General features: G+C 31.8%; 1 protein-coding gene across 2 annotated transcripts; it reads left to right on the top strand.

Moving 5' to 3' along the window:
- Positions 1–20,175: 20,175 nt before the first annotated feature.
- LOC133686885 (pyruvate dehydrogenase E1 component subunit beta-1, mitochondrial) lies at positions 20,176–25,090 on the top strand. 2 transcript variants are annotated; one of them, XM_062107011.1, is made up of 16 exons: positions 20,176–20,398; positions 20,498–20,544; positions 20,683–20,748; positions 20,981–21,061; positions 21,163–21,189; positions 21,320–21,382; positions 21,491–21,577; positions 21,794–21,919; positions 22,582–22,715; positions 22,806–22,878; positions 23,005–23,070; positions 23,692–23,730; positions 23,821–23,945; positions 24,030–24,144; positions 24,670–24,780; positions 24,894–25,090. In XM_062107011.1, the coding sequence occupies exons 2-15, from the start codon at positions 20,521–20,523 to the stop codon at positions 24,718–24,720; spliced, it is 1,077 nt and encodes a 358-aa protein (XP_061962995.1). In that variant the 5' UTR covers positions 20,176–20,398; positions 20,498–20,520; the 3' UTR covers positions 24,721–24,780; positions 24,894–25,090. The 2 variants fall into 2 exon arrangements, with proteins under 2 accessions (XP_061962995.1, XP_061962988.1); XM_062107004.1 differs by having other exon boundaries at positions 20,498–20,571.
- The last annotated feature ends 963 nt before the right edge of the window (positions 25,091–26,053 follow it).

Below are 26,053 nucleotides of genomic sequence, written 5' to 3'. Positions count from 1 at the left end.
TGGAAACGTTTCTTCAAACAAGTTTAAGCAGCAATTTTACGCTACTCCATTAACCGTGCAGAGCTGATTCTTTGTCTAAAAGGCAAATGATTTTCAATGGAATAAATTTCAAAGTTATAGACAAGGAAAGGAAAGAGAGAGCATCTATATCTTATCAGAGTGGACTTTGTAAAAAGAAAATCCTTTCGCATGAGCATCAGAATATAAGAATAAGAGTAAGATTTTTGCAAGAATATCACCTCCACACCACACGAGGTTCCTCTCTCCCTTGTGGGAAAGGCAAAATTACTTGGCAGAACCAAATTCCTTGAAGCTATATCAAAATGGATCGAATCTCCAAGGATTCTGAACCTGTTAATTTCAGGGTTTTAAAAAAAAATTAGCACACTAAACTTAAAGTTTTTACATAATAACACCGTTTGAAAAAAAACTTGATAAAATAACACACTTTGACCTTATTAAGTTTCAGAAACGCGACATTTAATAAATATCACTATTAAGAAGCACGACATGTCTAAATGTCATGCTTTTAAAGCGGAACATCAATTAAAATTTAAACTCTTTCTTAGATTAAAGAACACACAAACCAAATACTTTTATTTTTTCTTTGAAACAACCAAAAATCAAACTTATCCTAGTTTCTAAACATCCTCTAATGTTTTTGTGTTCGAAGTCCATTGTCCGTTATCACTGCCAACATTACAAGAATATCTAATTTAAATATATTTTTTATTTACTTATCATTAAAGATATGATGTATGTATGTAATTATAAGTTAAATTGTTATGTAGTATGAGTCCACTATTTATTGTCGTACATACATTACAAGAATATCTAATTTAAATATATTTTTTATTTACTTATCATTAAAGATATGATGTATGTATGTAATTATAAGTTAAATTGTTATGTAATATGAGTCCACTATTTATTGTCGTACATACATGCGGATGAGACTACATGAGTGGGTTCGGCCATATATGTTCCAGACAAGTTTTTTTTGTATGTTTTTTTGTATGTTGTTTGTCTAGACTACATCAAGCTTGATCGCGGCTTGATCCATGTTCCATCTTAGGCATGGAGAAATGACACCAACACTACAAGATGCGCTGGTTTTGCTTGAACTGCTTATTGATGGATGGGCAATCATATCTACTAGCGTTCGTAGATGGATTGCATTATATGAGCGATCATTTAGATTGACACCCTCTCTTTCTGAATTGAAAAGGGTAGCATATGTTTTAAATGGATTGAAAAGATATTTATGACATCACAAGATGATGCTGACGACAAGGTCTAGCTGATGCACAAATTAAATTATGATTTGAATGATATTTTAATGTGTTAATTATTTGCTAAGTTTGCATGAATTATTATGATAATCTTAATGTGTTATGTAGGTACGTCGGAACATATATATTACATATGTTTGGCAGTATATTATTCACGAACCTTAAGGGAGATATGTGCCATTAATTTATTTGACACTTCTGGATGATTTTCACGTCATCCCTATATATAGTTGGAGATCTGCTGTCTTGACATGCTTGTATAAGCATTTATATCTTGCATGCAAAAAGAGGATCAGACAAGTTAGGGGATGTTTGCTACTTCTTCATGTATGAATTGAAAAATGGGATTTTAACTATTTACATTTAAAATATTTGTTGTTAACAATAAATAATCAACTCATTTTTCTTTAATAATAGTTATGGTCCTGGGAGCATCTTCATGTTGGTCGACCCCAGATACTCAGATTGTTGCTTATGACTGTCCAAACTATTGGGGTTACATTATATCTCCCACTAGGATGCAGGTATTGCAAAGTTATTTTGCAATATTGATGCAAATTTAAATTGTTTAATTGTAACTTTTAAAAATATAATTAAACTGATATATTTGTAATTCTAGGTGATGTGCTGGTAGAATATTTGAAAATAATCCAACACATGTATTGAAATTTTATCAGAGCGAGCTAATTGGGCACCATGCTATCCAAGTATTTTTTTTAACCATTTGTTAAATAAAAAACTTGACTTCACTGAATTGTATCTGTTTAGTATTTAGGAAACTTATATTTTAAAGGTCATGTGGACGCATTACTCGAATGAAAGATTTGTGGTTGCCCCAGCTATTTGCACTATCGGAATGGACATATAGACATCAATGGTTCCGCTGATATTTTTTCAAAATGGTCGAGCTACATCACCCATATCGGTAATGCATCAGTTTTATTATAGATAACACATTTCATTTGACATCGATATGAGTAATGCTTTGTGCGCCATAACTCATCGGGTAAAAATGATGATTACAACTGGTTAAGCCGCCATGTAGCTTATGTGTCGATATGGGATGCACGGATGAATGAGATATTTACAAAGATGCATCTTGTTATTGTATATGAGAAGTATTTGATTTGGTATATAATTATCACACATCATGTCATTACTTTGGATCTCGAGGAAGTTCCTCCACCAGGATACATGTAGTATAAGCAACATGTCCAATGTATTCAAAATATCGTAAGTAATCTAATTTCTTTTATAATTAATATATGTTAAACTATTCAAAATATCGTAAGTAATCTAATTTCTTTTATAATTAATATATGTTAAACTTTGAGTTTTATGTATTAATATTTTAATTTAACATTAATGTTTTATTATTATTAGGTTGGTTTCATCATACGAGAGGGTCTAGAGGCCGCATTGGTGCTTCGTAATAGTGATAAATAAAACAAGTTGCACATATGCGTTCTGGTGGTTTAATGTTTGTTGCGCTGGACTTGAGATCTTTAAAGAAAGATTAACTCTTGATTATGTCATGGCAGAGAACAAGGCCTCTTAGGTAAGTGTAGGAATTGGATTTAACTATGCTATTGATGAGACCGAATCATCTAGCAGACAACATAGACATAGATAAATTAGTTATGTTTATATATTTTAGGATTTTAATTACTTGGAATATTATGTTATTAAAGTATTTTAGATTCATTTTGTATGTAAATATGTTTTCTTAATTTTGCATTACTAAGGCTACCTTTAATTATAAAATATGAGAATTTATTTGTCAAAGCTTCTTGTTAGTATGTCAATTCATTATTTATTTGCATTTTGTATGCTAATTTTTCAATTTATTAAGCACCAGAAAAAAAAAATCTTGTCATACACTGCAATCAATATCTTTTGAAAACTGGGATGCAACATTGTCCAAGGAAACAGACATTCTTGAAATTTTTCTACGACATTTGCTGTAATTTGTCATATCCTCACCAACAACACGAGAAACAAAGTAGGTTTGTTGGTGTTGGGAAACAGGGTTAACTAAATTTTGAATTTACAAGACCAGTAGGTGAAAGTACAGAGACTAAAAGCTCTATAGATTCTAGGGCAGTGGAAAAATTTGAAGTTCAGATGTGGTCCCAGGTCACCAAAAGCTAACCCTAAGAGCTTATTGAATTCATAATTGTGATTCCCTTTACAGAAGTTAGTATGGATAATAAAGCAGACCCAGGTAAAGTCCAGCTGGGCAGCAATACACCTCCTCTCAACACAGGTTCATAAACTCAAATCCTCCTCCCAAGCCATCAAATTAAGGTTACCTGTAGATGAATTTGCTGGACAATATAGAACAGTTTTTGAACAACGAGATTCTCCTGCTATTTCCAGCCACGCAGCCACTCTGATTTGCTTGCTAGCCCTGTGATGTGTATTATACCTGTAACAATCCTCAATCAAAAAGGCTGTTTCGTACACGTCATGCATGCACAGGCCAAAGACCTGGTTACAGTTGACTCGATTACTTAAAAAACAAATACAGCCTCTGAAACGATAATAGCCATCCAATCCTTGTCGATAACACACTCATGCCATTGTAAAATATGGAGCCAGACAAATTGATATCATAGATGCCTAAATGGGTGGGCCAGAGACACTCCAAATGAGCGACAAGTGGACACCGGACAGACAAAGGACGGCATTATGTGCCATAACAGGGAGAGGAAGGGAGAAACAATGCTTAGTTAAATAATTAGAGAGCTAAGCAAGAAAAATCTAAAAAATAAGCCGACCAGAGTTTCTTGTGACAATGGTTCAGCATCATCTATGGCTGTTGGAGTCCTTCACGTCACTTTTTCTATGTATATTTTATTTTCGAGAGAGAGAGAGGGGAGGCTGGATTGGGTTGTGGAGTGCTGACTTGGGCTTCAAATTGTCAATCACGTGGGGAGCCCGTCATGGTAGACCACACACCAAAAGGCTCCACTTTTGTAGCGTCATCACCAGATTAGGTCAATCACACAGAGAAAGAAACCTTGCCCATCCTAGAAAAATACAATACAAAGAGGGCAAGGGTGTCTCTATCACAGATGGGCAGTTCTGACATTTTAAAAACACAATACCTTGCAGACTAGGAATGCGGTTTTATCAAATTATGTATTTTGACCACTTCCAAGAAACAACCACTTCTTAACGCTGTTTTGCTTGGACCGGTTTAAGTTTAGAGAGGTTGCTTGGTATCTCTGCAACAAGGACGTACAACTGCTATATTTTAGCCACCATCAAGCAATGTGGTCTGATCGTATATGAATCTACCCTGAGAAATATGAACATGCGATGGGGTCCCTTGTCATAAATGAAGGGCCTGCTGCCCCGCCCAGCCACACCAACCAGCACCTGTCTGTACGTGCCTGTCGAGGACGAGCCATGTATCATTTCAAGCCTCCACAGTTAATATATAGAGGGATCCAGAGCTAACATGTTCAAACATCCCCGTTTGAAATTACCTAAGGAAATTAAGATGATGCTATTTAGTTAAGTTGCTATACCTCTACAACACGGCAACTGGGTCACGAACAGCTCATACCCAGCGGTTAAAGAAATCAGCATTCTTAACTGCTCTGAGTAGATACTGAATTTTCTAGACAGCTGAGACTAATGGTCGATGATATTTCAGGCTGTTGCCTGATAGAGAGGTTGCTCCATCATCCATGCATTAAAAGCTAAAAAAACTGAGCTCATTCACGGATAAGAGCATGGGATTGCATCAGCCACAAAGTAAAAGATACTTTACGAGGAGTTGCAACATAGGCAGCCACAAAGTACAGATACTTCACGACGAGTAGCAGCGCTAACACGTTCCAGCAGCTGTAACAGCATTAAAATGTCAAGATCTTAAATTTCTAGCCATATAAATCAGCTGTCATGCATGTATGTAAACGACATAAAAGTACGTGTTGGATTGATTTTATGATCAATTTTCACAGAGCTAATGTGAGTTGAGTGTAAATGCAAATTAACTTAAATAGAATGAGATGAAGAATCTCCTTGATTTCTCAGAGTTAAAATGACATTGCAAGTGGAATTCAAAACTTTATTCCAATATGTTTGATGTCAAAATCAGCGCTCTGGCCTACACAAGGGGGACTCCAAGGGAGTTTTCATTTTCTTGGCTTTCGTGATTACATTTCTATCTAGCCTGACCAGATTTCCTTCAATATTATACGGACCACAACATCTCATAGCAGGATCGGTATTATCCACCCTAATGCTAATCCAAGGGCCAAATATTCTCCAAGAAAAATCATTTAAGATTCCATCACGCTTTCAAATTTAAAAGGGACTTGGGATGAAATACTAGCAACATGTATTTAGAAAGCAACTACCATTTGCAAATTTCTAATCCAAACAATGGTATGAAAACAATACAGTAATACGTACAAACAAGTAAAGTTTGAGGTGTCAATTGGCAATATAGAAAGCTCTTTTCACCATCTATTAGAGGTTTTGCATTGTTACCACACACACACAACCTTGTCATGACTTGCAATCAGAAGAACATTGACTACGTTCACACACCGGCTCAGCGCTCAAGTTAAATGATATGAGCAGTGCAATAGCATATATACAAGTAAATATGCAACCTCGTGTCGCATTGTTTAATGTTCACATCATTTTCAACCAGTTTTACAGTCTCTTTGGCTCATTGAAGTTCCACAGAGAGAGTTGACAGGATTTCTTACAAGATTTTTCTTGCATTTAGTTGAATGAATAAAACTCTAATAGTACAAACATTCGTAATTCCTTACAGTATAAAGATCGACATAGCGTTATAGCTACCCAGCAAAAATGAAGCCAGAAATCACAAAATCCTTTCGGATTTGAGTTGCATTCTTACTTGTTTATCAAAAGAAATTTCGCTACTTCTGCAGTCACTGTCACCAACTCCACCGGCCCCAATGACCAAGTTTATGGAGCTTTTGCAGTACATGCCTTTTAAAAAAAATGAAGTCCAATGGGCATGAAAATACATTAAAAAACACAGAAATGGGCTACGCTATATACACAAGGCAAAAGATGCACGAGGGTGATTACTCAGTAAGCAAAGCAGCACATAAAACATAATAACTTGAACAGGCACCTTCAACCACCGCAGTGCTTCCTGTGAGAAAAACATAGAATTTAAATACAAATCAACCAGAGCACACGGATAAGTTGAAAAGATGGTCTGATCATGTACAATGCAGACATAAAAAAATACATCAATACGAGAAAGCAGTCAGTTCAAAGAGTTGGAGTGACAAAATAGGAGAGGAATGCCAAAAATAGCTTGGATTGAAAAAAAATAAGAACATTCCGATCACAACAGAAAGTTTGATGCTGCACAGAACAACGTGGAGAACAAGGATCTAATAGCTAGTTAGAGACTGTAATTTGATTGATTGGAGTTGAGTTAAATGGATTCGTGAACAAATAATGAAGTGCTTGATGCAAGTATAATGCAGGGAAACTGTTGCATTACAGCAGGCTAGTCAATTCTTATTCATGTCAGTATTTTACTAAAACTAAACACAACCCCCATAATTAAGGGCTTAATGCTGAAACACCAATAACAGATCTGTTAAAGCTTCGATCAATGAGATTTATCGAAGCAATTACATTTCAGATGTAATATTAGCTTCCTAGTCTCAGCTATTTCCGTCGAGTCAAACCATGAAGCGAGAAGCAGAACTTCTTGCATTGCTGATTCACATTGATCCTCGAACTCAGGAGGTCCAGTAGATGATAGGCAGTCACAATGTGCAGAGCATGCTCCATGCATAATTGTGGTGAATGCCGAAACAAATGAAAATAAGATTTGAGTTGAGTAGCATTCTTGCCTCATTTCTCAAAGCAATACTTGATTTAAACTGCAAGAAAGAAAATACAGTACAAGCCACATAAACTCTTCCCCCCTTGCATTTTGAACAGTTGCTAAGTAGATTAGTGGGAGTTTCAACAAAATTTGAGTTTTTTTTTCCTTAAAATTAATTATTATTTTTATATTTTTAAATTATTTTGACATGCTCATATTAAAAAATATTTTTTTAATAAATTTTTAAATAAAAAATATTTTAAAAAGTAATTACTACTACACACTCTAAATATCTTTTAGATTAATTATTTAGAATAAATTAAATCTCAACAATTTTTTTATAAATTTATGATGGTTTATCTGATTCTTAATCCAAGTAACATGATGTTGATAAGAGAAAACTATTCTCCATATCTTAACAAACATACAATCGGCATTGCCATTGCCATAGAAATCAACCTCTTCGCTTGTTTGATCAAATATGAAACACCAAAACTTAAATAAGTTGCTCATGTCAAATCCCTATTTTAGTCAGAAAAATAAAAGAACAAAAAAGTTTTCATCCCAAATAAACGAAACTTCACATGGATGTTTCTGTCAGGTGGATTCAATTAGGTTGTTAAATTAAGGAAGCAAGTGATGATTAATCCACAGATAAACACAATAAACTAGCAAAGGAAATTATGAGGTAAGGCACAGGCACCTGAATCTTTCTCCTTCACCATATATATTCTCGAGTGCTCTCTCTCTCTCTCCCCCTCGCATCCATCTGAGTCTATAGCTTACAAATAGTGGGCCGTATAAGTTTTTGCAAGTCGTCGGCTCTTTCTATTATATGCTGGGCCTTGGAGCCTACAATTAGCACTTCAGCCCTTTCAATTACATTAAGAAACAAAACTTCTTCTTAATTAGACGCTTATCGTTGTCATGTTCCTCGTCTAAACACCAAACAAAATACTATACTATATAGTATTTCATATATTTCCTATCAGCAAAGCAAGTCCGCTACGCTATAAAGCCTATCGGCTAGAATCAAGAACGGGAAAGCCGACCAAAAGCCCCTTCCATAACCGATTCTTGTTGCCAAATCGAAGAATTCTTAATCATGTTTACATTTCTAACACTATCAACAGCATTAAAACATAATAATAGACACATCTCTCATCCCTAAAGCCACCATTGACAGCCACAAAACAGCCTCTCAAAACGGACCCATAATAGCAAAAAAGGGCACCCATAACAACCATAGATACACTAATAACAATCCAAATAAATAAAAAATAAAAACACTACCTTTCACAACCAAAATAGCCACCAACAACCATTAAAAAAGCCACTAACAATCACCGACAGACCACTCAAAACCACCCTGAACTACCACCAAAACAGACCCACAATAGCCCACTAAGTATTATCTTGATTTTCTGAACATCAATTGCCAATAGAGTTGAGGAAAAAAAAATTATATATATATATAGGCAATGTCTTTTTTTAAAAAAAATCAAGTACAAAAACATTAAAAAAAATTAATTTAAAGCTAAAAAAATTTAAAATTTTTTAAAAAATACAATTAAAACACAACACCAAACAGTACCAAACAGGACGCAAGACTATTACTACATAAATCAGCATCAGTGCACCTTGACGAGCAAAAGCAGGCCATTTGTCACCAGTTGTAGCTGCCCGCGTGTGTACCACTTTTGTAAACGTTATCATTTTCTGGGACCTTTATCGTCTATGAACTCCAATGCACGGCTTAATCTGGTCCCATTCGTTTATCATTATTGATAATAAAGAGAGCAATCCTCGCCCTCCACGGTCCAATCTTCCCAGATAATGCAATTGAGATGGAGGAGAGTGAGGTATAATCCGGAAGGGAGGGTGTGAGTGAGAGACGCGAGATTTTCAAGTGGCAGAGAAGGAAGGTTTCGGACGCTCGCCAGCGTTGCACCACCAAAACTTGCAAAAGTTCTGATGGTGCCACGCTGTGTGCGTCTAAAATCTCTTAACTCCTTGGTTTTCTTCATATAATTAATGCCGATTGAAGGGATTCAAGCATCAAAACCTGGATTGGAAGAAAATTGGTGAAGAGCTGAGATACGTTAGCTTTTGCATTTTCTTTTTCTTTTTTAAGAAATTTAAATCCCCGCCATGTAATCTTTATAATCGCACGATGGTTTCTTGTTTTGTTCAATTACTTGCTTCCTTCTTTTGAACATTTTCTCTTTGCGTTGTTCTTTTTCTTATTTCATGCATTTCCAGTTGAGCATGCTAGCATACTGGACACTGGAGTGAAGCCAATAGCTATAGTACTGTTTATCATTGCTCTTTGTTTTTTTTTCTTCCAAACTTCATCCTAATTCTCCAGCTTATTTAAATCTTGGTTATGGTAATTGGAATAGTTATAGCACTGTTCATCTGCTTGTCATTGTTATAGTTCTTTGCATTCTATCGTCCTTGTTCTTTTCTGTATGTATCAAGTAATTAATTTGACTCTGGTCTCAGGTTTCAATTTTGGCAGAACAAATTATATGAACATGATCAGTAATTTTTTAGCCAAACCACCCTCCCTTCGACGCCCCAATTCAATCTGTGAAGTAACATTTGTTATCTAGTTCTTTTTCGTTATGAATTGTTACATTACATGACTAGTTCTACATGATCTAAAACAGCTTAATTGGTTAATTTAGGTTATGTTTGATATGATTTTAGTAAATTAATTTAAATTGTTTTTCTAACTTTATAAATATGTTTTTTAGATATAACTTTTTTCAAAATAATTAATATTAAATCAATTCTAAAAGACAAAAATGCCTTTAATTACCCCGGTAATTAAAAAAAATCAAAAGGCCTTGAACCTATAGTTTTTTTTTTTTTTTTTCTAGAGGCATGCTTGTCAATTTAGTGTGCATGGTTAAATCAAAGATATCTATATCCTCTTTATTTTTTTGCTATTTTTATAATATTTTTTTAATCGACAGCTATTAGATCATTTTATAGTGTTTTAAAAGACAAAAAAATTTAATTATATTCTGGGATAATCCTTTAATAATTAATGCGCCGCATAAAAAATCAAAATACAATTAATGTTTTTGGAAAAGACAAAAGTATTGCAGTGAATAATACATTAAGTACATATATAGTGTTTATAAAGTAATAACCGGAGTTGATGTCACGTGACTGGCTTTTTATAGCTCTTGGAGATACAAGCGGTTATGCTCTGCGAGCTTCTAAGGGGACGTCGGTTTGATGTACTGATCAGCTTGTAAGAGACAGAACACCAGCACAGATTCATGCTGTTCTGACTTTCCCTGGCGATGGCTTACAGTACTGGGCTTGTTTGAAGGTTTATATCAATCCTATTTTTGCAGGCTAGCATGATCAGTTTCTCCATCCGATGCCTTTAAGACACTGGCTTACAGTACTGGGCTTGTTTTTTTCCAGAACTACTCCTTTTCCTTGTTATGTTTGTTTTCTGCTATCAATTTTATGCATCAATGAATTAAAAGGATTGCTTATAAGTAATCACCCAGATCAGGCTTCAATACATGATGGTTGCTAATGGTGTTTATACGAACACAACTTGCGATACCCAATAACTAAGGCTCGATCTCTTTAATAATTTTCATTAACGAAAGGAAGGCCCTGCAGGATGACTGACAGGGTTGCGGGAAACTTTCACGTGGAAACTTAGGGCAATCCAAGAGACAAATGCTACTCAAACGCTGAATTGAAGCCCTAATTCACTCCAAACCTAAGCTATCAGGAAGCATTAACCAGTTCTTCCGCAAGACCCCGTAGTTTTGGAACAAGATATCAACCTATCAAGGAAGATGGTCGATGACGCGAGATGCCTTCAAGAGTTCCGGCACCAAATATTGAAAAAAATAATTTAAAAAAACCCGGAATGTTGTGGAAATTGCATCCTTAGTGCACCAAATTTTGCTTTTTATCAATTGATTTCATGGACTTTAGTTTTTATCGTCTTAGTATATCAAGTTTTTCGATTATGCCAGTCAAAGTTTTCCAAACTTGTCAGTTTTTTTTTGGTTTTATGAGGAAATTGATTTTGACTTTGAACAAATAATTTCAAGTTAAAATAAATACTTTTATTAAGAGATTTATTTGAAAGGTTAATTTGGTTTCTTCATCATTTTATGATTTTTTTTTTGTAATTTTACAATCACATTGTATCTTAGGATTAATTTTCAAGTGTTAAGATTAAATTTATAGTCTTTGTTCAGTTCAAATGCAAGCCATTTGCACGTGGATTAAAAAGTAAAAACCGTGTCATAACTAATTCAAACTAATAAGTAAACTGTTAGTATAGTTATAACATTTTAACATTAACCAAATGAACGTATGTCGTATGTGATTAATTATAAACAAAAATAAACGAGTTTGCTTTAAAACTACTCATTTGAATTTATTTTAATTAAATAATCTGGTTTATTTTAATTTAAAACATGTATATACCCTAAAGCCAGTTGGTTTAAAGCCAATTCCATGTCATCAATATAAAAAGGATTTTTGCTTGGCAATTTACAAAAATAATATTTTTTTATTTTTTAAAATTTATTTTTAATACCATTATATATAAACAATTTAAAAACATCATAAAAAAATTAATTTAAGGCAAATAAATCCTTTGATTTTTTTAAAAAACACAACCACACTGCTAAAACAAATGGGCTCTTGGTAGATCTTGCAGTGTCAAGAAAAAAAAACATTATTTGGTTGATGCTTGATTTTTTCAAATTAAATAAAAATTTATTGATTTTAAATAATTAAAGTTTTGGAAACCGATTTTGAACAATTAAAAGATATTCAACCCCTTTTCTTGTCAAATTTAGGGACTAAAGTGAATGGGTAGGGGAAGGTTCAACCTTCCTTTTTATCACTCAATTTAATATTTATTTTTCAATTTAACCCATTAAAATTGCTTTAATTTAATATTTGACTTTATAGTTTATTTGGTTGCCTTGGTATAGAGATCTCGCAATAACGAGGGAAATTTATAATGCTTTGTGGATGCTCGATTTTGTAAAACAAAACAAATTTCATCTAATTTAAAACAATTAAGTTTTAAGAAACCAAAATTAAAAATATAACAAGTTTTGGAACTGAGGTAGGAGAATTTGGTTAGCATTTAGGATGTTTCCACCATTTTCAAACAAAGTATAAGGCGTCATGTGGTTGTCAAACATTGCCATCTGCGATATAACTGGAAACATCACGATATCTTCTTCCTTTGGAGACATTTTTTTTCTTTTCTCCCATTTTCCCTTCTTTTCCCTTTGAAATTGATTCTAATAATTCAAATTTTCAAAGTTGTCCTTTTATTTATTAAGATTTTAAATTTAATCCTTATTTTTTTTTATTGGCTCTTTTATAAAATTTTAATTTATTTTTAATTTCATGATTAAATCTAAATTTGTGATACATTATTTTTTTCTAATTTGATGCTCATAGTTTTGATTTTTTTTTTTTTGTTAAATTGATTTTTCTTTCCAATCTCACTCTTCAATAAAAATTAGTAGTTGTCTTTTAATTTATTTTTTATTTCAGTTTTGATTTTGATCCTTATTCTTTTAATTTTTATTTTTTGGATCCTTTTATATAATTAATGTTTTTTTCTCAATTTTATCATTCAATATTTGATTAGTTGAGAATTGAGATTCATAGTTTTTCTATGTGGGGTGCTTCTAGTCTAATGATCTGGGTCACTAGTTTGAAAAGTTAATAAAGATTTACATTATTTTTCAGGACTTATTTTTTTTTTTAATTTTATCCTCTGATATTGATTTTTCTTTTTAAACGAGCTTTTTTATTTTCTTCACTTTATTTTTCTATTAGGTTATTCCGATCTCATAACCTAGACTGCAAGTTTGGCCAATTAACTTTAATTGGCTCAAGCTTTTTTGTGGAATCACTTTTTTTAAAATAAAAAAAAGTTAATATTTTTTCGACTCTATCATTTAAAATTTAGTTCTCTTTGAAATTAATCTTTTATCATTTTCCTTGTTCTGAGTTTTTTTTTTTTGGTTATCTCATCAGTATAATATGGGTTGCGGGGTTTGACCGTCTTACTTTGTTTTAATTTAATTTTTCAGGTCCTTTTTGTTTGTTGATTTTTTTACTGGTTTCATCATTTTACATTTAATTTGTTGGAGATTAGGGCTATGATTTTTTTCTCATTTGTTTTATATTGGGTTATCCCATTTTTATTACTCAAGTTCTAAATTTGTCATATTAACGTGGGTTTACTCAGGTTAATTTGTTTTTATCTTTTTTAATCTAATTTAATCTTTCCATATTTAGTTGACTAAGAATTGAGGTATATCGTTTTTTTCTTTTGAATTTTTTTTTCTAGGTTATCATAACTATTTTTTTAAAATTTGATCAACTTCTTCTTGTTGTTGTTTATTTTTTATCATATAATTAAATTAAAATCAATTTATTTAATCATATTGAGTCTATGATCTAAATCATATATTATTTTTTTTCTTCTTTAAAATATGCCTGTGATGCTAGAACATGAATCCCGCTTACACTGTAGCACGGATGCACAAATCTAGTTTGATCTAATCCTAATGAGTTTATATATATAAAAACAAAGTTATGGAATAGCAATTAGTGAGTGAATTTGTTGCCAGATCTCGTGGAATTACTGTATCGGACTATTGAAAATAATATCGAATGAAAAATACAAAAATCCAGTACTTCGTACCAAAACAAAATCCAGTACAGCTGTTCAATGTCTACTTGGTTTCCATCAAGGTATTTAACTCGCTTTTCGTTATATAGGTTTGATAAATAAAAAATTCGATACCACAACATTTTCCAAGTGTATGTTTACTTAAAAAAAATCTTAACCACGTATATAAAAATTCATGTATATATTTAATTAAATAAATTAATAATTATTCAATTCCATACCAACTTAAGATAATTCTTCAACTCATGATCCTCATGGATTTAATTGAGCTAAACATATTTTTTTCAATAATTTTTTTTATAAAAAATAGATACCTATAAAATTAATAACTAATTAAATACTGAGGTAACTAAATAAAAATATCAAACCAAAACAAATTACGTTACTCAATTAATAATCAATAAAATATTAAATGATAAACTTTTAAAAAAACATAAGCAAGAAAAAAAATACAATTGTGATGGGTAAGATTTTGGAAAAAAAAAAAAGGAAAAAGCCTAGGCGTGCGGGCCTAAAGCATCCCATGTGTCTGAGCTTTATTTAAAAAAAATATCTTAAGAGGCGGACAATAATTTTTTGAAAAAATAGTGGGTAATACATTGCATATTGTGATGGGTAAGATGTGGGGAAAAAAGAAAAAAGACCTAGGCGTGCGGGCCTAAAACATCCCATGTGTCTGAGCTTTATTTTTTAAAAAATATCTTAAGAGGTGGACAACAATTTTTTGAAAAAATAGTAGGTAATGCATTGCATGTTGTGCCTAGATTTTGGCGACCTCTAGTTGCTAGGAAATCATGTTGTGACGTTTTAGATAAAAAAAAAAAAAACTTATTTTCAACAATATTCTAACACAAAAAACACTCTAAACACTTTGTAAAATATATTTATAGCCTCAAATAACCAAAAAAAATATATGAAAATCCACAATAAACCCCCAACCAAAATTGTTTGTAGACTCAAATCTACCATTTAAGGTAAGTTAAAGTAAAAAAAAAAAAACAGTGAATAAACTATTCACATTGAAAAGAACTCATTAATGCCAAAATATCTTTTTTTTATGGCTTTAATCATTGTAAATAATAATTTTTTCTCTTTACTGTCGAAATCTTATCACATTTTCTCTATTCTCTCAAGTTAGAGAGAAAAAATTGAAGTTTAGAACCAAAATCAACTTTAATTTTATTTTTTGAAAATTGAAGGGACCACAAATTATATAATTGGGAAATTACAAGGATTAAAATGCACATTACACACAAACTTTGTTAAAATCACTTATTCCCCGTGTTCTTCTCTTAGGTCCCCTCGCTTTTGAGCGTATTTGGTATTGAGCTTGAAAATACTTTCGAAAAAAATTGATTTTCTTTGTTTTAAATTAATATATTTTTATATTTTCAAATCATTTTGATGTGTTAGTTTTTTAAAAAAAATTAAAAATTAAAAATATTATAAATATATTTTTTTGAATAAAAAACATTTTAAAAAGCCTAAATCTCACCTGTTCTAATAAATTAACCCTGGCCTTCAATTTGACAATTTAAAAATGAAAAAAAAAGTTTTATAATGAAAAAAATGTTCACTTTGAGAGAGGCTACATTGCGATCGAGGAGGAACTAGGGGTAATTATTCTTGGTTCGGTTTTTATCAAAAAAAGTAATCAAATTAAATTTTTTTAAAAAAAAAAACTGAAATCAGGTCAAACCAACTGGTTCAGTTTTTTAGGATGAAAACCGATTTGGCTCAGTTTTTTTTTGTTTTTTTAGTTCGGTTCAGTTTTTTTGGTTTTTTGCTTATAAAACCAAAACCGAACCGAACCAGCTGATTTTTTTAAAATTTTAATCGGTTTAATTGAGTTTTTTTCAGTTATTTTTTAAAATTTTCTCAATTTAATTAATTTTTTAATTTTTTTCTCAATCTATAAAAAACAGTAATTCCTCGCGCCTTTTAGTTTATAGTGTAATGTAATGTAATAAATAGTGGTGGTGGTTGTTGTGCACGCGCTGCTCGCCCATCCACCTACTTCAACAATTCTATATTCAGCAGTAACCTGTCGGTCTGTCACTCCCTATGTGCTGTTTTTTTTTTAACAAAACAAAAAAGATTCAATCACTATTACTTCGTACTTTTAACAATTCTTATTTTATTTTCACTGTTATTGTAATTTCAATTTAGATTACCTTTGCAAAATATAATAAAATTGAGTTTGCATTGTTCATCACTATTCATTGGACGGTTCATATGATATAACGTTTTCTTTATTTAAGTTATATTTTTTATTTATTTATAACTTTACTATTCCAGATTATATCAGCATGATTTTATTTATTGATATTTTTTTATAATTTGCATTTTCTTGCATGTGTAAAGTGTTGAGAAATATTCTAGAAACGAATTAAAAATCAGTTTTGTAAAATAAAAATTTATTTATAGTTAAAAAATTGAAAAGGAAAATGACAAAATAAAAAAAACATATCCTATATATATTTTAGCACATAAAACTTCAATTAACTCCCTAATTTTGTAATTTATCTATTTATTTGGTCCATATAATTTTTTTATTTTACATTTCAACCCCATATTTTATTTTTTTAACTAACTAATTGACTCGCCCGTCATCGTGGGTCATAATTTTTTTTTTAAAAAAATGAGTATATAGATTATTTTTTAAAACAACTCAAAGTACAAATAAAAAAGCTCATGCAAGCATTTAATCAAATAAACCGATAATTATTTATGTAAACAAACCAAAAAAATCATTAACAATAACCAAGAGAGAAACTAGAAAAATTGAAAGTTAGATGTAGGCCAAGATATTTGACCTTCTAAAATGAGATATTTACATGTTTGTGTTTACTGAATTTATTTATTAAAATCAATAAAAGATAATAGAAACATAAAACAAATATGAAACTAATTGAATAAATAAAAATAGAAAAAACATTATACAGTGCCAAACATAGAAGAAATATTATTTTAAAATAAAATTTTTTTTTATGAAACAAAGCTCACATGTATAAAATAAAAATAATTACTCAAGAATTAAATACATGCAAAATTATTATTAAAAAAAGTTTTGCAAAACCCACGACTAAGGTCATGAGAACAAAATAAATTAATAGAGAAAAAATTAAAGATAACCACAAAATCTTCGAAGGCCGAAGGATGAAATGAAAGAAAAAAACCACAAAAAAATTATAATTAAAAGATAAAGGGAGAAAATCGAAATAAAAAATAAATCAGAGAGCATAAAAAAATTAAATTGGAGGGTTAATTTAAAAACAAATAATCTTTAACAAAAGGAAAATTAAATCAAAATAACGAGGGCTAAATTAAAAATAATAAAACAACATAAAATTTGATTAGATGATGGAATTGAAAACAAACAAGACTTAAACAAAAGAGTCAAGAAGAAAAAAAATTAAAAATTAAAAAAATAAGGATATAATTGAAGAAAATAATATATGATAAATTGTAATTCAAGACTAAACTAAAAACATTTAAAACTCTTATAATGGAACCATGGATAAGAATAAATAATAAAAAACATAAAGACTGAAATTGACAAATATAAAAATAAGAGGACAAACATACACTTTTTTTCTGGAAGACAGATAAAAGAAAAAAAAAACTGTTGGCATAAACCAACTCTCATCTGCCACCATGGGCCACCTCATAAAGAAAAAAACATAGCGCTAGATCAAAGGACACTATGAAAGGGCAGGTTTGACTACCGGATGGCACCGCACGCGTCATCTAACACACTGCGACCAAAACTTACTCAGGCTGTGTCGTGCATGCGCTAATAGCTTTTTCCAATAAAAAAATACTTTCCCAACTTAAAAATAAAAGAATGCCCTTTATGAATCTAGGAATCACAAAAAAAAAACCATAATGAAAGTACACAAATACCTTAGACATTTGCCTTGATTTTTGTCCTTTCTAAGGGTATAAATGTATTTATGTTGTATTCTAAAATGTTAAAAACAAAAAAAAATCCTGGTCAACAACTCTAGTATTTTTTGACACCAGGGGTAAATAAGTATTTTAACTATTTCAGAGTTTTTGAAAAGACTAAATCACTCTCTGTCAATAGTTCAAGAAATTGGTAACTTTACAAGTAAAATAGTATTTTACCTGTGAAAAAATTGAAAAATATGAACATGTTCCTAAACAATTTTTTAATGACCAGTAAATATTTGAAAAAGGCTAAATCACACTTGGACTATGATACTTTTTGTTTCAACTCAAGGATAAAAATGTATTTTTACTGTAACGATACATAGTGAACCGCGTCTTGTGCTATATTGAAAAACCCTCATATTATATATTTTTGTTAGACATTTTAGTCACTCGATGTTGAAATAAAAAAAAAATTATCAAAAATTATAAAGAAGAGAAAACGTATTCGAATATTTATATTTTAGCCCCTAAAAATATTGATCATGATATCAATGAATTTGTTTTTTTAAATAGAGTTTAATATAAGTGGTGTTGCGCTCCAACAATGATAGAAAAAATAAATTGATATCTTTCAAGTTTTTTTATTCATTTAATTTTTATTTTTATAAAGATTAGAGGCTGTTTTGGAATTAAAAATTAGTATATTAGAGTTTTTAAGGTGTTTTAAACTAAAGATAAACTGAAATGAGTTTTTTGAGTTACAAAAATCACGGGCACAATTTTTTGGTTACCAAAAGTGAATAAAAAATGGTTTAGAGGACGGCAGGCCATTTGTTAGACGACTTGTCCATTTAGAAAAAAACCTAGAGCAGACTTAACACGGCAACTACGTGAGCAGGCGTGTGCTTTTGGAGACACGCAGGCTTGATTTTTTTTATTTTTTTTTATTAATTCTTTGTTTAAATTTTAATCAATGCCCTATTTCTTATTTATTTATTTTTCGTCTCTCTTATTTTTTTAGTTTACTGTTTTTTTAAATAGTAAATATTGTTTTTTATTTTTATCAAATAGAGTGTTATAAATTATATTTAATTCTTTTGTATTTTATATAAATAAATTTACAATTATTTATAAAAATAAAAATAGATTTTTACTAGAAAATATAATTAATCTCCAAGATAAAATAAATAAAAATGTATAAAATAAAAGTAATAACTACAATTAAATATATATATATATATTTATTTATTTTTAATAATTTATGATTAACGGTTTACCTAGTTATTTGACTGTGATTTTTATTTATTAGTTTATATATTTTTTAATTTATTTAATTAAATATAAATATTTTTTTAAATTATAAAAATAACGATACATTGACATCTTTCTTATCTTGCATTAGCAATTAATTTGAAAATTTATCCGCGATTTAATTAGGTTACAGTGCTAACTAGAATACGTGGAAATAGCAGGTTAAACGAATAAACTACGACCGTGGAAATAGTAGGTTCTAGTTTGGATTTTTTAAAAATTGCTGACAAAAATTCGATGCCATCTGGCTTTAATGGACATTGGATGAACCAATAAAACGATGACCAACTTATTTTCAATTTCTCATTTTTTTGTAAAATTATACAATTGTTTTAATGCAAAACAAGAAAATCATTTTCTATTTTATACCCTATTTAAAATCACGAATACATAATAATTTGAGTTTTTTCATTTATTTTACACATTCAATTGATCTGCAAGTTGATTAAACATGGTGGAGTCTTATAACAACTGTGCTTGAAATTAGATTAAATATGACGTAATCAATTAATCATGTTCAGTAATTATTTTAATTTAATTCAACATGATTCGAATTTCCATAATTTATTCCTATCACAAATCTTTTATGAACTACAAGCTGTTTAATTATTTTTTTAATCGAATTCTAAAATTAAATTAAGCATGATATATATATATATATATATATATATATATATATATATATTGTTAAATCAGAAGGAAAGGGTTTCATATGCATTTGGAAACTCAAGGAAGGCGAAAGGTCGAAGGAGAAAATTCCAGACCAGGTATAAATTTAAGTTTATGGACGAACCAAAATTGAAGATATTTAATTGCGAGATCTTGTTACAAGAAACTATCCGGTAGGACCGGCACCTGACATTCTCTCTAAGCAGTAACCACAAACAATCACCAGATCAAGCCTTCAGTATCGCTCACCGTTGATTTCCCCCCAACGTTTTAAGATGAGATCATGACCACATATGAGATGATCTCACAAGCGTATAACGAAGTAGGTTTCCACTGAGAATATTCCTACAAGGAAAGTCACAGTTGTATTTTGTGGAATAAAAGAATCAACGCATAACAATATTAGCGCCCGCCGTACCCACCAAAATAAAACAAGTGTGCAAAGTAATTACCAATTATAATAATTAATAAAATATAAAAATTGAATAAAAAAAGGGAAGGAAATCCATAATAAATAAAAAATAAAAAAGAAAGAAAGGAAAAGGCAAAGAAAAAGAGCAAGTGAAAGTGGTGGTGGCTGTTTCGATCATCAGATCCCGCTCCAACTGTGAGAAAAAATTTAGTTTGTTAATTTGTTAATCGTCGCCTTAAACAAGGTGTTCTTAGGACGTGAGTTTCCTTATCGCTTTGATTTTTTTTAATTTTTTTTGTTTTATATTCTCCTAAAATCTAGTTTTTGAATCATTTCGTTTTGTTTGGGGATTTTAGTGCATTTTTTTGAAAGAAAGAAGATGTTGGGGATTATAAGGCAAAAGGTGAATGCCGGAGGTTCTCCTATTTTGGTATTTTTTTAAAAATATTGTTGATTTTGTATTTTTATTTTTTGATTCATTTAATTTGTAGCTTGTTCATTTGCTATTCTCTTTTTTTTTTTTTTTCGGTTTTGTGTGTAGGCTTTTGGGCAGAGGATTCGCCCTGCGGTATCGGCATGGAGAGGTTATTCATCTGCAGCGAAAGAGGTAAATGCAAAGCCCTCTTTTCATTTACATTGTAATTTTTAATGAATTTAACGTTCGGCTTTTTTTAATTTCTAGTCTTGTTTGATGTTTTGGATCCTTCCTTTTTTCCCCTTTGTTGGGGTGTGGAGTTCCATTTTTGAATGTTTTTGTTATCTCGTAGTTTAGTATGCTTCGTTTTTCCAGAGTAGATAAACTGAGATTTTGCATTTGTTGATTCGATAATCATGCACAGATGACAGTTAGAGAAGCGCTAAACTCTGCACTTGATGAGGAAATGTCTGCTGATCCTAAGGTTTTTTTAATGGGGGAAGAGGTAAGAATAACTTCCAATTTTTGAATGGAGTTTTTTTCCCCCTAGTTTCATGTTTCAATGTTTTCTCTTCTTATGTGTTTTATGTTTGTGTTGAAATGCAGGTTGGTGAATATCAGGGTGCATATAAGGTCAGATTTTCTTGTCAATGATATAAATTTGAAGTTTTTCATGTTTTTTGATATCCCTCTCTCTTACATTTTATTTTTCCCATTGAAAAGTCTGACAGTCCATTCACTTTGAATGTTTCATTTTCCATAGATATCCAAAGGGCTTTTGGACAAGTATGGTCCTGAGAGAGTTCTTGATACACCAATCACAGAGGTTGATTTTATTTCTTTAATTTATTAATGCGGAATTTGATTTTTTGTTTCATTTCTTTGGTGATGGTTGTTGGCTGACCACCACCTGCTTTTCTTACATGTCTAACAGGCTGGTTTTACTGGCATTGGGGTTGGCGCTGCTTACCATGGTCTTAAGCCTGTTATTGAGTTTATGACATTCAACTTCTCTATGCAGGTTAGTAGGATTGCGTATGGTTTATAAATACCTTGTGGAAGGAGATTTTCTAATTCAATACTGGCAAATAAATGTTTGGGCACCAGATAATACATCAATTAAATGTATTTTAGGGTGGTATTGATAGAGTGTATTTCTGTGATGTTTCAGATCTGTTTTGCTGTAAGTTTTAACAAAATAATCCTTAGTTGTTCTAGATTTTGGCTTTTGTTGCAGGCAATTGACCACATCATTAATTCGGCTGCAAAATCAAACTATATGTCTGCTGGGCAGATATCAGTGCCCATAGTTTTCAGAGGGCCCAATGGTGCTGCCGCTGGAGTTGGTGCCCAACACTCTCATGTATGGTTGAAGTGCTTTCTTATCTGTCTGTCATTTTGCAAGCACACACACTCTCTCTCTCTCTCGCTGCCCCCCCTCCCTTTCCCTATCTTGTGCCTGTGTGAAAGATGGTTTGTTAGTTTGATACTAGATTATATGGCTTGGTGGCTTAAATCATTTTTTTCATGCTCCAGAGCATTCTGAAAAGACGCTGCATGTTTTTTTGGATTTTCTGTCTCATCATTTTGGCTTTAGAATTGATCATATTAAATCTTGGAGAAGACAACAAAAGCGTTCTCTTGTTTTAGGAGAATCTTGGTTCAAGTTTCAAACACAATTATTGATTCCTAGTATTTGATGATGGAAAAAGGGTATAATTATTGTTGTTTAACAAGTTCTGTGTGTGTGTGTGTTTGTGTGTGAGCAATTTCATTTTCTTTCCTGTCTCTCTCTCTCTCTCACTCTCATTTGAAAGTCAAATGTTTTGAGTTGACCCCACTCAAAGAGCAGCTCTGCCACTGCTTGGGCGACAGTATGCCAAGCACTTTTCTCTTGCATTATAAAATTTTTATGTTACTTGCCAAATTGTGAGAAGATAGTATGTTTATGTCCAGAGTAGTGATTGTAACTCAGTTTATTAAGGGCTAAATGCTCAATGACAGTCCCTTTTTACTCCTTTTCAGTGTTATGCTGCATGGTATGCTTCCTGCCCTGGTTTGAAAGTACTGGCTCCTTACTCATCTGAAGATGCTCGTGGTCTGCTGAAGGCTGCCATAAGGGACCCTGATCCTGTTGTTTTCCTTGAAAATGAGTTATTGTAAGTATCTTGACAAGTGGGGATCATTATGTGTTCCTATGTTTACATGATGCTTGATGTCCCAAGTTGATCCAATCTTTTGTGATTCAGATATGGTGAGACATTCCCTGTTTCTGCTGAAGTACTCGACTCCAGTTTTTGCCTTCCAATAGGGAAAGCCAAGGTATTCCTCCCTCAAGTCTGAAAGATTATTCTTTTCAATGTTTCTGCAGTTAGCTGCTTTTCATTATGCTTTTCAATTATCATTGCTGTGCTTACATCTGCCCTACAAATTGTTTACTCTCAACAGATTGAGAAAGAAGGGAAGGATGTGACCATTACTGCCTTTTCAAAAATGGTTGGCTATGCTCTCAAGGTTTGTTCTGTGCTTCAAATGTTCTAAAACAAATATGTTGGTTTGCATCTGGTATGATCAATTCAGATTTAGCTGGTAGGTGCACTAGAAGATTTTATTGTAAATCTGAAGTTGACATTCCTTGGGAAACATTTTTTTTGGGGCACCAAATTAGTATTGTGTGAGGCAAATGATCGACTGCTCAGCTAAGTTACTGCAGTTTCAGTAAATATGCCCAAAAATCAATGTGCTTGAATTTTGGTGCAGGAGTTATTTCCTCTCTTGTTGTAATATGTTGCTACCACTGCCTATCAGGAGGAACAGAGATGACATCTATAATAGTGGCTTGCTTCTTTTAGTGATTGGCGTTGCATTAAACTGATGGAGTTGAATTTGGGTGGAGTTGTGGCTGTTATTGTTCCTTAATTTAATGTTATCATGTGACATTGCATTATTAGTTTGCTGAATCTCTCTTTTGGGACGCATCCCTGATTGATCTTACGGTACTTTTTGTTTAGTATAGATGGAATGTGTTTAACAATCTGATATGAAGCTATATGTTTGGGGAATTTTTTGTGCCATTCTTTTTCATGTAGCTCATGTAGCTTCTACCTTTAAATCACACAGTTTTTTGTTTCACAGGCTGCTGAGATACTTGCAAAGGAAGGAATCAGTGCTGAGGTAAACTGATACTAGGAGGACTGTAAAGTTTCTATAGGTTATAGCACTTTCAGGTCTGATGACAAAAAATAACCAATCTTGTTAATGCAGGTGATAAATTTGCGATCAATTAGGCCACTAGATAGAAACACAATCAATGCTTCAGTCAGGAAAACTAACAGACTGGTGACAGTTGAAGAAGGATTTCCTCAGCATGGTGTTGGTGCTGAAATCTGGTTCATATTCTTTCCACTATTATATTTAACCTCTCCTGCTAAATTATTCCCACATATTTACATAATCTGCCTTTTCCTTTGCAGTGCATCTGTTGTTGAAGAGAGCTTTGGTTATCTTGACGCCCCAGTTGAGAGAATTGCTGGAGCTGATGTTCCCATGCCTTATGCAGCTAATCTAGAGAGATTGGCTGTGCCACAGGTATGCTGTTTCCTTTTTCTTTTTCTCTTAAAAAAAGTTTTTCTGGGTGTTACATCTCAAATCTTCTTGTTTGATCATTTTCTGGTGCTTGCCGGAGATGTGCTCGCCACCTTTGATGTCTAAAATTCTTTGCTGTTTCCACTGGACTACCAAAACCAATTGATTAGCTAGATGCCTCAAACTTTTCATATAACCAGATGCCTCAAACTTTTCATATAACCGTATCCATATAAACATTTTATCAATGATATTAGACACTTGTTTACTACTTTCCTCACAGCAGAAGCTCTTTCCCCTTGAATCCTTTTTCTCCAAATGAACCCCTCCCTCTCAATCTTCGCTATATAATCAGTCCTTGTCTGTGGTGATTTTTGAAGCTGTAGTTTTATGCAACATGAGCTTGTCCACGAATGGCCTTTTGTTTCCTTCTTTATATAGCTATAGTCTTTTCACTCATTTGTGTGATGCACATATCAGGCATGCTGTATTTTTGGGTTATTTATCTTTGGTCCATGGCATGTGCAGGTTGAGGATATTGTTCGTGCAGCAAAGAGAGCTTGCTACAGATCTGTGTAATTGGCTGCAGCTGCTTGATGGTATACTCATTGAAGTCCAGAAACCACATCCTAAATTCAGGTTAGTTTAATGCTGGCTGTTTGCTCATCATTGGTGAGATTTTGTTAATAGTTTGCGTAAACTCTTCACTTTTATTTTATTTTTCTCATAATGACAAACAATGATGCTTTCAGGAATCTCAGAGATGTGCATTTTCCCCCTTGTTACTACTGGGGAGGAACAGCTCATTGAATAACATGGAGTGTGTTGGTGACAGCGGGAATTTTTGTCATTGTTTTGTTAAATTGGTACCTGATACGAACCCATTTCCACACATAAGCCAAGAATTAAATTTACTTATGGATTTTTATAGAGTGCATTCTTCTTCGAAGGTCTGTTATGTTTTCAATTTATTTTCATATGATCACTTCGACTCCCTATTTCACTAAAAGCTGAAGAATTACATGCTGTTTGTGACATCATCTTGAAGTTTTAGAACCCATCAATACATCTGTATAGGAAATCAATGTGTTCTGGGTGTTAATCGAGTATATTATGTGATATGCACGTATATGAGAAGTTTCATCTGCTTTTCTGTTTAGCATTGTTAGAAATACAAAGATCACAGAGAGTCTCCGTGGAGATCAATACATGTTCTCTTTTGGTTTTTGTTTACACAAATGCTGAGTTATATAACCTAACTAGTTACAGCCTGCACTTAACCTATGTATTCTAAGATATTTCATTTTTTGGATCTCAACTCCCTCCGAAGCCATTCCTATCACCAGATATTAATCCATTTTTGGTGTTTCTTTTTTGTACTTCAGAATCTTGTGATAAACTGTGTACTGTGTAGTATCTTTTCTAGAAAATCATTTAATTTAGTCATTTATTGTAAGCTCGTAAATAAAACATGGATGAACTTAATTAGTTTAAACTTTTAAGTTTTCAAAAAATTCTACTTTTGTTTAGCTGCAGAAATGAAAAATTCATTAGTTGCTTGATTTAAAAACAGTTTTGTATTGCGGTAACTTCTACTATTTGGCTAACCACAAATAAAAAGTAAATAATATGAAAAAAAACTAATGAGAAAAGAAAACATTTTTTTAATAAAGTAATGTCAAATTAAGCATGGTTAGCACCGGTTGAAACACTAAGTGATTAGTTTTTGAAACAAGAAAAACTATTTAGTTTGATTTTTTTAATTAGAGGAATTAATTCATAATTTACTCTTAAAATTAACAAAATATTAAAGGATGTGGTAGCCACCATCATAAAATATTATTTACTAGAATAGTGATTTGTTTTCTTGTCTTTTTTTTCTTGAGTGTTTTTGTTTAAAAATTTACCATTC

Source organism: Populus nigra, chromosome 1, assembly GCF_951802175.1.
Source record: "Populus nigra chromosome 1, ddPopNigr1.1, whole genome shotgun sequence".
NCBI lineage: Eukaryota > Viridiplantae > Streptophyta > Magnoliopsida > Malpighiales > Salicaceae > Populus > Populus nigra.
Note: the sequence above shows the minus strand (reverse complement) of the source record. Positions and strands in the feature narration are given on the sequence as shown.